Source organism: Tinamus guttatus, unplaced genomic scaffold, assembly GCF_059628265.1.
Source record: "Tinamus guttatus ecotype Peru unplaced genomic scaffold, ASM5962826v1 Tinamus_guttatus_pri_ptg000314l, whole genome shotgun sequence".
NCBI classification, from domain to species: Eukaryota; Metazoa; Chordata; class Aves; order Tinamiformes; family Tinamidae; genus Tinamus; species Tinamus guttatus.
In genome coordinates this window covers 7,667,969-7,682,158 of record NW_028288848.1, presented here as the reverse complement: position 1 = coordinate 7,682,158, position 14,190 = coordinate 7,667,969, and the positions used below count along the sequence as shown (strand labels likewise).

Sequence of the window (14,190 nt, the reverse complement as noted above, 5' to 3'; positions counted from 1 at the left end):
AGGATAACTCAGTAAACATTTACATCACTTTGAGGCTAATCCTTTAATTCAAAGTTTATTGATATATTCTATGTCAGTCATTTTCTAAACTTTAAATAAAAGCTAATTGGGAGACAAAGGGAAGTCAACCCTTTCCCACAAACATCATCTGTTTTGATGAGTCAACATTTCTCAACAGCAAAATTCATTAGAGCTCGTGGTCAATTGTAAGTCGCAGAACAAATGGACCTTTATTACTTAGTACAGTTAGCTCAATAGCATCAATACAGTTCTGAGAATGAGAAACTAAATCTAATATCTCATCCATCAACATAAATAACTAAATCTCAACGTTAAGAGCAATCATTTGTAATCCCATTAAGACAAAAATTTGTACAGGTCTTTACTGAGTGAAGAATTCATCCAGCAGAATCTATTTCTGGTGCTGACGTATGCAAAGGAAAATATCAGACTGCTCTTAGACCTCAGGTGGAATTTACAGGACCATATTCAGGGAAATGTAATTTTCCTCCAATAATTTGAGCAAGTCAATGTTGGAGTCATGGTGAAACACAACAAGGCACTGCATGATGCCAATCTCACAATCACTTTTCATAAGGATATTCTATCCATATTGCTAGGAAGAACTCTCTGCAGTTCCTCATAATTAAGGCATAAGACTTCTATACCAGTTTTTAATCTAATTTTTAAAACTACTTTTCAGCCTTATTTCCAACATTGTCAGAAATTGCTTTGGAGCTTAACATTTCTGAGAATTGGAGATTTTCAGGAAAGAAGATTTAAGCATCTCTTATAAGAGGTTAATGAAACAGGTAAGCAGGTTCTTGTGAAGTCCAGGACTATGCAGTTACTTAAATTAATTTTTATGCAAATCCCCAAAAAAAGTTTCTAACTGTTTTCAATGCTAGATCCATAAGAAAGATTTGCCAGGTAGAAATTTCAAAGATGAATTTTCCCTGAATCAAAATAAAAAATAACCCTATAAAGCTCATGGCAAACTGTCTGCTACAGCAATTCATAAACTCTTTGACTGCCTATTTTTCTCTTCATCCGTTTTCATATCTTTGACTTTTCAGTCCATTCTCTAACCTCCCTGCAAAGATCTTTGCCATTTCTCTCTGCTATTATTTTTACACCTCCATTCTTGCCTAATTTTGTGCTACCTCATGACTGCTCCTAGCATCTATAAGGTACATGTCACATGCAGGTGTTTTTGATGTTTAAACTACTATTTAATATTTTCTTTAAGATTTGTTTAATTTGATTAACACACATTACTCCTCAAAATTCTCAGTAGTTGCTACTTTCTCAGTGCCAGACATCCTCTTATTAAAACTAAATTCAAAGCAAGTTACTGAAAAACAGAATCACAAAATCTTGTGGGCACCATGAACTACACAGAAGATGTTGCAAACACCACGAAGCACCTGGCAGGCATCTGCTATAAACATATTAGCAACACGTACATTTGCTCTTGTGGTCACTAGGATAAAAGTGTGACTTTCCTTTTATTTCTATATGACATTAGCATAGATACCATGCCAGCAACTTTCTGCCACTCAAGAAAAGGCAAAGACTTAAAGATTTTGTGATTAATGAAGTGTGTGTGAAATTGTATTTCTGATTATGGAATGCATCAGCACAGTATCCTAGTCCAGTATCTTTTTTCTGCAGGATGTGATAGCATTGAATCCTCTGTTTTAGTTTCTTCTTTGCTGTACAGTGTTCAGCTTAGGACGTGTTTTATTCACTCATACATATTTCCTTATTTTCTTCCTCACGCCACATTCATCATGCTCGCTATAGCAGAAAAGCTTTCTCAAAAAAAGCTATTTCACTTATAGATTTTCAAATAAAGCAATTGCCTAAATGAAGCCCACTGTAAAAATTCTATTCATCCCAAGACACAGTAGTATGTTGTGTAATACAGATTTATAAAAAAGAAAAACCAAATAACGCAATTAGACATTTATGTCATACTCTCAGGCGTATAACTTAAAAGGAACTTTCTCTATATCCCTCTAGAAATCCGTGGTTTTGCATAGTATGCAACATAGAGCTACCATCATGGATTAATACTTCAGATCACAATTACATGTTAGCTGATATACAGCCAGGACAGCAGTGTTCTTGTAATAGATATATTCTGTTTTATAGCAAACTAGACAGCTGTGTTTTTTCCTCTTTCAACCAAATGTATTTTCTGTGCAGCCTACCTGGGTTTCTTGTGGTTGTAAGAAAGACGGAATTATTAACACATTTTGTTTGGCATCATTTCTCTTAATGCTTTTCTCTAAAAATCCACTTCCACTTGTAATGTTAAATGAAAGCATAGCTCACCACAAACCAGCTGGTCTTCCTTCAGGTTACGAAAGGAGAGTCCTTGCAAAGCACTGGGGTAAGCACAAACCGTTTCCTCTGCTATTCGAACGGAAGCATTTCTGGCCCATTGTAAGACCCATTTCAGATTACAGTCACAAATGAGTGAATCAGTATTGAAATGCCTAGAAAGGAAAATAAAGATCACAACTGATACATGGGCATTCCCGATAAACGCATTTTTTTATGTTAGATTCAAGCTGTTTAAAGACAACTAATTACACATGGAAATATAACTAATTATAAGATATCCTGGGACAATAAAGTAACACACATTCTACCACTGCTGATGAGTTCCAAGATACTACGCTAAAATACTGTTTTTATTTACAGAATAGCATCCCTCACTAATAAATTGAAATTAAGTAAATGCTTCTATAGAAAGTAAAACTGCAGCATCTTTTTGCTTATCAGAAACTCCTTTATATTCTGAGACCACAGAAATATTGGGAATACACTTTTAAATCTCAGATATGCAAAATAAATAAGTGGGAACTGCTACTCTAACTGAAGGCCAAGTCTTCTCCCACTCTGTCCCATGACAGATGCCTTCATGGCCAGCAAAGCCTCTTGGAGTACTGTCTTAGGTGATCATGCTAATGGCTAATCTAACAAAATCCTAATATTTTATGTGTGTTAGGCAATAAATAAGTGCTTTATAATTCTAGGATATACAATCTAACAAAATCCTAATATTTTATGTGTGTTAGGCAATAAATAAGTGCTTTATAATTCTAGGATATACACATTTGCCTGCAAAATCCACTTCTGACTAGCTAATATGCCTGCAAAAACTGACCCAGATGATGGTTGCCAAAAGATAAAAACGTAAGATGAAATGAAATATTTAAAAGAATAAAAGTCACAGATTAAAAAAAAAATCTTTTAAATTAGCAGTGTATACACAAAAATAATCCTATTCAAAATCATATCAAGCTCTGCCCTGTTTAGAATAAAGTTCTTTTTAAACATTTCCAATTTTAGAAACTAAGGCATACTCACAGTGCTTTCAGAGCTAGCAACTCAGAAAAAAGTCCATTCATGAGACTTGAAAAAATATTTCCTGATAAATTTCTAAAAAAAAAAAAAAAAAAATTTAGGTAGTTATGACAAATAAAATAAAGTTGCTGTAGAGTACAGATTTCGCAATGCTGCTTAAACAATTATGTCTTTTTAATAACAATAAAATGCTTGAATTTATATATAACTTTTTCACAAATGACAACAACATTAAAATCAAATCATACACTTCTTATTTTATTTTCACAACAGGTACACATACAATTTAGTTTAATAAATAGGAATATCTGAACATATTTAGCAACAGTAATATATTCTAGAGTTTAAATTGAACTATTCAAATGGTGATCAGACAGCAAGACCTCTGTTATGTTTTTATAGGAACTGTAGAATGTTCTTTCAAGATATAGAAATCAAAGCCATGTCTTAATTTAACATTCATAAGAAGAATTCAAGCAATTCCTTCAATAACAAGTTTTCAAAGTAGCTACACAAATCAAGTTTATTGCAAAGGACTTGACAGAAGCTTATTTTTCCCAATCTTAAATTCTTAAGAACATTTCCATTCTAAGTAGAGTTTACTATCTTCACTCTTGATTACCAAATGGTTTAAGCTCAATATTTGCCATTTAATTTTATATAGCTTAACTACATGGCTGTACCAGGACCTTGATCATGTAATCAATAAAAACTTCATGTCAAGTAATATGGTCTTTTGCTATACCAACAAACCAAAAATTGGTGTCGAGTCCAAGATTAACAGTTCATATCGCATGGAATACTTATTTTTGAAATATTGATAAGTGTTAATTTCCATTTCTGCAAAACAGCCAATGCCTGAAGCCTAAAAGTATGCATTCAAAGTAGCTACAAAATCCCAGATTCTTCAGTGGGGATTTAGCATTATAAGAAAACAACTTATGTCACCCAAAAATGGGTTAAACCTTTTTTACATTAAAAAGGATGTTTTTATAATTATTGATTTCACTTTTTTTTTTTTTATGTCTATAAAGTAAAGAATGCCTCCTAAGATGAAGGTAAGAATTCAAACAACCATCAATGTCCCACTGGTGGCAAATCTATAAAGCAGGAACAGATCTGAAAGAGCCTCAAAAAAATAAGAAAAGCTGTCAAGAGCCATGGGTTCTACAGAAATCTGTAAAGATCAGTGAATTCAAACATGAAATTTGGGAAAAATTTGCAAAATTATTTTTAAAAAGTTGGGGAATATTCTTGAAACAGCACTAATCCTAGTGTTGTATTCTAGGTAATTCTCAGAATACAATTTTCAACACCAAAATGTTAAAAGATAGAAAATGAACTCTGAACACTTCATTTTTATGGTACTTTAAAGGCAAATTCACCTAATACAGAAAGACAGACTGGCTCACCAATGTATGGACCTTGTCCTGTATCAATTCAATGCACTGAGTGCCAATGAAATGTGTCCATAGAATTATGGTCACTTAAGATGGTGTGTAGCCATGCTCCTTCGGTAGAGCTGTGGTGCAAAGCTTTTGGAAAAGGAAGGGCTTTCCAGTATTTCCAGCAGGATGGGTAACCCTCCATTAGGAATTTGTTCACAGGTGGAAATTAATATTTGCCTGTGGCTACCCATATCTGTACTTCTACTATTTTGAATTTATCAATGGGAACTAAAAATTTGGGGCCTGTCATGAAGACCCGGTTATAGTCTGAAGTTATAGACAAAGCAGAATCAGGCTGAGCTGAAGGATGGGGAAAGTCATGACCTGGATGGCAGCCAGGATGTGGAAAACCAGGTGGGTTTCTTTCCTCTGCCTTGCCCAAATGAAGTATGCTAACCTGTAGTTTGATGTAAATCTCAAAATTTCCCTTAAATAAGTATTCCGGTATCACATTGCAAACTACACAGAACACCGAGCCTGAAGACTGGTAATTCTGTTTGGCCCAAAGGATGCTTTATCCCTGGTCAATATATTAAGAGCTAAGGAAACTTGCAGGTCATCCACACACCTGATATGGCAGGTGCCCAGCCACGATGCTCCTGCCAGCGGTATCAGGCTATAGCCGCTAAACTTACTCTCCAAAGGTCCTAAAGATTCTACTGGGATATCTAGTCAGCACTGTGTTAACATAAATATTCCTGGTTTATATTTCATTTACAGATTTTTGTTTCCTTTCCATTGTGACAGAGAAACACCTAACTCTCCCCTTCAGAGGTTTTATCAATTTTAGAGGAATTGAGCTCCCAAGAGCTCAAGACAGCACAAAGGCAGCAAGCCTTTTTTTTTTTTTTTCATATTCCTTTGCATTCTTCTGCCTAAGACATGTTTGGAAGTTTCCATAATAACTGCTGCTAATTAGCAAACTAAGATCATGTTCATTGTGCTGCATCACTCAAAAAAAAAAAAAAAAAAAAAGACACATTCCTATCTCCAAAGACACATTCCTGTCTCCAAGAAACACATAAATACAACATAAAAGACTGGCTACACACATGAATTGGAGATACAAAACTGTACCATCTCATTTCTTCTTTCGTCTTCCTCTAGCCCACTTTGCTAAAGGAATAGGGTTGTCCCACCTCTTTTAGAGAGTTAGTGACTGTCAGGGCAGGTTTATCTTTCTAAATTGACATATGACAGCAAATATTTTATGTCTTCACGTTTCAACCAAGTTACACTCCTCTATATGTATGAATGTGCATTAATATTAGCATCAAGTAAAACTGTAATAAAATAAAGATTTATATCACTATATTTGTAAGCTTAAATGCCTGGTTGTGTTGTTCACTTGCCAATCACATCCCATATGACAACACGTCCAATCCGAAGTGTTGTCAAATTCCAGCATTTCAGGTATCTTGAAAAGCCAGCCTAGCTTGATTTAAAAGGACATTTGTTCTAAAAGCATGTCACCTGGTTTGCAAACATTTCAAATCTAACAAATTAATGCACTCCAAGTTTGATGCCACTTACTATGCCACTACCTAACTCCATTAACAGAAATGTGTGCTCTCTGTTATATCAGAAGTAAAACATTTTACTCTTATGTCCAAGGTCTTAGACTTATTTTTCATATACCAGATATTCTATTTATTTCTATAAAGCATAAGAGTGTTTTTGCCAAATGCTGTAATATAAATGACAGATAACAGGAAACAGTCAAAGGGAGTTGTGCGTCATGAAGGACAGTTTTGAGGCAGTACACAAGTGAAAGCAGGAGTGTATGAATACGTTCCACTGTTATGAACAGCATTAAAAAACAAAAGCTGAACGTAATGGTGACAGATTCACCTCCTGTGGGAAAAGCTGGGGATAGGAAGGGCAAAAAAACAATAAGAGAAGTACAGGGAGGGCGGGTTCCACCTGATTATTTCCTTGGGGTTGCTAAAGCGGGGTCAGTTTGACTCACTACATCACTTGCTTTGTGCTTTACCTCTGGCACTGTACAATATGATTCGTTGTTCAATGACAGCAACAAAGTCACCAGAGAATTTACAGCATAATATTATCATTAAGGTAACTGCTGTTGATGATTCAGAGGCAGGGTGAAATATAAATCAGATGTACTTTAATCAAACAGTTGGAAGTTGACTCCCTGCTTGAGCAGGAGTGTTGGACTAGACGATCTCTAGAGGTCCCTTCCAACCTCAACCATTCTGTGAACCTGTGAAGTAAGGAGGAAGGCCTGTCGCAGATTTTAAGGAGGAAGATTCAGCAGTAACTGCTTGCTGAAACAGCTTAAGGCTGCAGCATCTCAGAAGCAGAAGTGCTAAATCAGAAGGAGCTCAGGTATATCATGCAATGATCCAGCCCCACTATTTCAGACTTCCAGATATTTAAATTAAGTATAAAGAGAAATATAAACTCTAATTGCAATCTGAGTGAAAAATGTGTTTTCTACAGGCATCATTAAGAGGTTTAGAATTTTTTTGTGGAGCCTATATGCATGCATGCTTTGAAATCAATGCTGAGGGATATTATTAGTGATTATTATTTTTAAGGCAAACCTGTAGATTTTTCCATTCTAAAACAGACTGCTCGAAAGCAGCCAGCCTTTACTTAGCCTCTGTGAAGGGCCTTTGAAGTATCCCTGAAAACTCAGGCACTTCCTGCCCTTCATTTTCATGAAGCATTTAGACATTCCCTCATCCTACTGTATACAAGCATTACATCATTTGATTAAAAATCAGAGCTCATCTTGTACCAAACTTCTTAAAAACTGAATCAGACTTACATTTCATAAGGCCAAGATCAATTTTATTTTTTACTTTTGGTTATCCGATATTTGTAGGGGATACAGGGTAGGGAAAACCTCATCTCTGCGCTTCACAGAAGGTGCATTAAGATTTATGTCCTGTTCTCTTTCCAGTGGACTCACGGCTCACCCTACTGGCTTTGACAGCAGCCTGCAAAGATCCTTCTGTACTTCATCTCACTAAGGTGACGCAGGAGAGCTCTGCATAGTTCCCAAAATGAACGACCGCATTAATCAACACATGTATTCTCCACACTACCGCTTCAGTAATATAAACTTTACTTGATGGCTTTAAAATCCACTACTAGCTAAAAACCTTGTCATCTTTCCCTTACCATAGTTACCTACAGTGATGTTACACTAAAGGCTGCCCCAAAGCCCTTTCAGAGAATTGCTCTTTCCTACTGTTGAAATTACTAGTATACAAAATTCGGTGGTATCAGTTGCAATAGAAATGTGACTTAATGTATTTTAAATAAGTTTTTAAAGGTTTGATTGTAGGAACTTTGTGTTTGAGCTTCCAAGGGGCAAGATATCTAGAAAGTGTTAGAAAAGTACCAGGTGGCATTAGCCTGCAGTCACTGAACAACCACTGCTTCTTACACAACAGGAAAAATTGAGATTCCTACCCAAGTAATTACTAACAACAAATGTGTCATTACATGAGATTTCTGAGATATAGATTGAAGCGTAAATAATAATATGAATGGTAGGAAACAGTTATTCTTGAATGTGACTGCAGTTCTTCACAAAGTAATCACTGAGCCAGCAAGGGGTAGCACTGCTTTTAACTTTGGTTTGGTAAGGAAAAAAACTCTTATCAAAGACAGTCATAACTTTTGATATAGCAATCGTGAACTGAGTCTTCAGATGAAAAGGAAATGTAGACTCATGTATGATTGGGCCTTCCAAGCAACAAACTTCATAACAATAATAATAAAAAAAACAGTAATAAGCCAAAAAACAGGTATGTTCATGTAGCATTCCCCAGTTTCATTAAGTCGATAATAGAAACATAATTTAAAAAACAAACCAGGAACTAACGTTCTCAAGACTAATAGAAGCCAAACAAACTGATCAGCTAAGCCTGGATAAAGGGCCTGAAGACAGTGAAGGAACCGTCATGGGAAATAGGGAATCTAGTAATACTGACTAAACCCAAAATTCCGACAGCAATAGTGATCTGCAAAACTACTTGAGATCCAGAAAATACCCGGGAAACTAGAAGCCTGTTATGCTAATTGCAACCACATAAAAACACTAGTACGAATTTTTATGGTGTTTTCCTGCTTATGCAGCATCATGCTAGATGTACACTAAAATCAATAAATAATTTTCCTTGTCTGTCTGGAAAATTAGCAATCTTTTCATATACTTACGTGATACATCTTCAATAGCAATGTATTGATTTTTTTTTCCCCCATTTACAATTTCCCACCATTTTTTCTGTTTTTCTTTCTCTCCAAGCTCTTTCAGAAACTGCCTCAAATACAAGTAAGGTCAGCCTAACAGGTCTACAATTACCAGAATCATCATTTTTTCCACTGACACATGGACATAACAACATCCATAATAGCGTGGAGAATCTGGGGATAAGCACATTTATTTTAAGACACTGCAATATACTGGACAGACTAAAAGTGAGGCAGGCTGAGGTGTTACTGGTGTTCTGCAGAAAGTGATTGTATTTAATGCTCTCACTAATGATTCTGGCACAGAAATGTAAGCATGTGGAAATGAAATCTTGTAATGACAAAACAAACAAATGGTGAATATTATGAAAACTATCACAGAAGAAGAACTGAGTGTTTTTGAAGACCAGAGTCCCAGCAATTTCATTAAATAGTATTATTCAAAGTGAAAGGTGGAACAAGAATGTCACTTGAGAATTATACTTAAGGAAGGTGTAATTCCAATTTCTACTATAAACTCGGGCCTCAGAAGAAAAGCAATATAGGAAGTCCAGGCTGTATAGCCAATTACATACGAAAGCTAGCCTTGACTTAAAGAAAAGGTAAACATTTACTTGGGCTGTACGGGAATAGAGCTTTCCACAGGCCAATGCAGTATTAATGATAATGTACAAGGACCTAGTGAGATTCTCCCCAGATTTTCATGTTTAGAGAAGACTAACTGACCCCAGGATAGGTAACTAGAATAAGCAGGGATGTGTCTAATGTGGTCATAACGACGTTTACACATTATTAAAAGCCAAAACCACAGCCACCTTCAAAAGAAGAATTGTGCTTGTCCAATTTGGCATCCTGAGATGAGTTATTAGGAAAAAAAAAAAAAAAAAGAAAAAAAAGAAAAGAGTATCCTCTTTTTGCTCATTGATTTTCTATCAAGGTTTTCTCCATCATCTGTTCTCACTTGTACAACTTGGTGAAGATCTGGCATAGTATTCTCATTAATGAGAAGCATGCCCGTTTTCAAGGTTTCACCCGGTGTCACCCAAACAGATTTTTTTAGAAAGATTTCCCTCTTTTTCCAAGAACGGGTCAGGAGAGGGATATAAATGAAGCAGGAGATTAATCACATATTACAAGGCAGTATAGGAACTTTTTTCTCGTTCAGAAATGAAAGCAGATGCGAATAAAAACAGAAAACCTTCCTGGGTCTGACCAAATGTCCATTTAAGCTGTTTAAGTCATTAGATACATTGACAAGTGTATAACAAAATGTTGTTTCCTCTGTTTATTCTTTCAGTCTCCAACTATTTGAGGCCTAGAATTTCCTGAACCAGACATAGCTTCTATGAATTCAGCAGCCCTCAAGGCAGTTTGCTTTTATAAACTTGTCCTTTACCCCCTTGAACTCATGCAAAATCATGTTAACAGCATCCTGTAGCAAGGATTTCCACAGCTTTACTTTGTCCTTTGTTTATGAATACTTCCTTTTTTGCTTTGCATCTGCCATACAAAAGATCCTATCAATATTCTCTAGTTTCTGCATCTCGAGAGACAACAAAAAACTGACTGCTGTTCGTCTATCTGTTATGCGGTTTTACCGCTTTCTGTAATACTTCCATTTCCATGAATTGTCCCTTTCCCAGACAGTAAAGTCCCAGCCAACTTACTGCTTCCTAGTATTTCCATATGTTGTCCAAAAATTGATTCATTTTTTTGTCCTTCTCTCAAGCTTTTCTAGTTCTGATAAACTTTTTGAGATGAGCAGATTGTAAATGATACTGAACACTGAGCGGGTATTTCCAAGAATTATCTATTTCAGTCTCATAACGTCTCTCCTCCATTTTAATGGTTACCTTAGAACAGGTAGTTTTTTCTCCCTTGCATCGTTTAATATTTAACTGCATGAAATTCCATCTGCCACGTTTCCGTACAGTCACACAGACTTGTACATTACTTCTGTCCTTCTTCATAATCTGCCCTTATCTCTAACACTCTGATTAACTTAGTATCATTAGCAAACTCTGCCACAACACTTCTGTCCCTCTTTCCAGGTCATCTGATTGTCTCTAAAACTGAACAACCCCATTACACTATCATAGTCTTATCTTTGCTAGATTCTCCTTTTATAATAGCCTTAGTAATCTATTGATCTGACAAGCTGTCTGGTATGCTTATGGATATGTAAGTTGATTATGTTGCTCCCTACACCACATTCCAGTGCAGCTGCATGTGTGAAACTAAGAAATCAAAAAATATCATGACAAAAAATATGTAAAATACAACACCTTAAATGCACAGTCTAAAACTAATATTTTTGAAGCAACTGGAAATCGCTTGAGATTCTAAACCTGAATTGACTTGATACATTATATACTTAATGTCTCTTTAAATATTTCTATGATACTCAAGTAATTCATGTGATGTTTTGTAAATGAAAAATACAAACTAAGAATGGTGTTATACTCACAATTTGTGAAGATTGTTAAGTCCAACAAACATTTCTGGTGTTAGACAACCAATCCTATTATTCGAAAGATCTCTGAAACAAACAAACAAGAAAATCCATTAATTCAATCTTATTTGTATACACGGTCAAATAACCATATACAGTCTCTCTAATTCTAACTGTTAAAGAGTTAGAAACAAAGGAAAAAAAATCATTTTTGGTAGCATAACATATCCAAATTAAATGGATTTCACAACTTTGTATTGACTCTATTGAGCAATATTCTGCAATCGAATATACTAGACTGGATTTCACACTAATTGCATTAAAATGTGATTATATATGTGCAGAGGTATAAAATAAAGTAGAAATCGTTTTCAATACAAAGAACTGTCTTTACTGAGTTGCTAGCAGCTGTACGATGTTACACTGTTCACATTCCCTAATTTTTTCCACTGATACATGACAGCACCAAACCATGAAAAATAATACATAATTTGTAATTTGTTGCATGCAATATCCAGCAAAGACGGATTTTCCCTGTTTATTACTGACTCATTGCATAGGCAGCATTCTTTCCTGATGAAGAAATTAGAGAAACAAGGGGGCAATTAATTTTTTAGTCAGTAGGAAAGGTCAGTCTTGGGAAACACTTGGCAAGCTTCTCTAAGAGCAACGCTGTGGCTACCTCAGACCACAGTTAGCATGAGGCATTAAGTTCCATAACTTGTCTGCAGAAAGGTGAATGGATGTTTACAGTGCAGTAATTCATATATACAACATAATGTTTAGGGTCTTTTAGAAAGGAAACAGATATAGGTATGAAGAATTATGTTGTGGTACTTCCACTTCTACTGCCAAATTGGGTATTCTGAACTAATGTTTCAAATGTTTGGTTTTCAACTTTGACTCCAGTTTCTTTCTTACCAAGAATGGTTTTTATATAATTGCAACAATGTAAAGATTTTAAGTGATTGTATAAACATAAAAGTGTTGGTTTTCAAATATATATTTTCAATGTTTTAGTAAGTACAACGTTATATTTCATATTACCATTTTTTTTCTATTGTTACACAACAACATAGAAGTAATCAATATAGGAGAATAATAGTAGTATTTTGAGAAATCCAGTTATTGCTTTTATGGAGACATATCAAATTAACTAGAAAATGAAGTCAGTATCTTTAGAATCCACTACAAAGACTTTTTTTTTTTTTTTTAATCAGACAAAGGATATGTTGTTGCACAATTGAACAATGAAATACAACATGAGAAGTATTTCCTAAACGCCTGTCAGGAATATCAAGTAGACAATGGCAGAGGAAAAAAGCTGGATAACAATATTGTGCAATAACTGCATATTAACAATTAATCTTTATGTTTTTCTAATGAAGCCACATCATTCTATAAAAACTAAAAATGTTAGTTTAATACAAACATAATTCATCTGCCTGCCTCCACAAAAGAGGAGGTAAATTGTAACAGGAATCTAGGATTCTTAACGTGATAATGCCTCACTTCCTAGGATTCTTAATGGGATAATGCATCACTTCCACATTTACTAGACAACTCATCACTGTGTGGAGTATACTTTGAGTAGCAAAAGTAAACTTCATTTAAACTCACCAAAGTCAGGACATAGTTTTTCAAATGTGACACATGGTAAAGCTGCATTTTTTTTTTTAACAAAGCAAAAGGCTATATGATCTTTTCTTAAAATATATTTAAATGAGTGTTATTTTCATACGAAGAGGTATGAAAGCAGCTGAAATCTCTGTCTTATAGAAGACGTTTCCTGAAGAAACATCAGTAAGCACAAAAGACAGCTTGCTGAACCTTCCTCCCAACTAAAACATGGTATATAAATATAATTCAATTCCTCATGTACAAAGCTCGTGATTCTTATCAGAAGTAAAATGTTTATCTTCCTACGGTGAACTTGGAAAATTAATGTTATGAAGTATGAAGTACTCCTCTGTTGAATAAACTACAGCTTTAATATTAATGCTTCATAAATTTTTATGTTTCATCAGGTTCGTGCATACACTTTTGAGTAAACCCTTGAAATAATTCAGTTTGCCACTTCAATACAAAGGATCAAAATCAGTTCTCCATCCCATTCGTATGTTGATGCTGACAGTCTGCAGTTTAGCCACCCGACTCACCATATCCACATCTCTGCAGTTGCCCACCCCATGTTAACTTTGATTTTTCACAGTATTATTCGCACATGATGATAAAAAAAAGAGGAAGCAAATGTAAAATATGTTTAGTATTCCTGTACTCTGTGTTCAGCGTGAGTTTACACTAGTTGCTGTTCAGCCGTCTGCTACCCCAGAAGCCTGAGGGAGGGTAGAGATTGTCTCGTTTGCTATGAGACTACAGCGCTTTATGACAAACATGTGACAATCTAATAATTAATCTATCCATCGTCTCCAGATTGCTTCCAGCAATACGTGTTGGTAATAGCAATGTGGTTTTCTGAAGCCTAGCACAATAAATCTCAGCATTCCTACTTCACTAGCCCTTGCTTCCCACTTTTTGCCCGTGACTTGTGACTTTGTCTGCTCTGGCTCATCCACGGCAGCCCGGTTTTCCCAGCAGAGGTCAGGGTTGTGTTATTAGAGCGTGCGGACACTGCGCTGCCTCGGCATCTCTCTAACGGGGACAGCAAGAGGGGAACTTTCAGTC

General features: G+C 35.4%; 1 protein-coding gene across 1 annotated transcript in view; it reads right to left on the bottom strand.

Annotated features, from left to right (window-relative positions):
- The window catches only part of LOC104572907 (adhesion G protein-coupled receptor A3), a 242,508-nt gene that overhangs the window by 139,827 nt on the left and 88,491 nt on the right, over positions 1-14,190 (bottom strand). The window contains exons 4-6 of the mRNA XM_088528799.1: positions 11,521-11,592; positions 3,382-3,453; positions 2,341-2,504 (exon numbers count right to left, since the gene is read on the bottom strand). Coding sequence (XP_088384925.1) covers positions 2,341-2,504; positions 3,382-3,453; positions 11,521-11,592 — 308 coding nt within the window. The remainder of the gene's footprint in view (positions 1-2,340; positions 2,505-3,381; positions 3,454-11,520; positions 11,593-14,190) is intronic.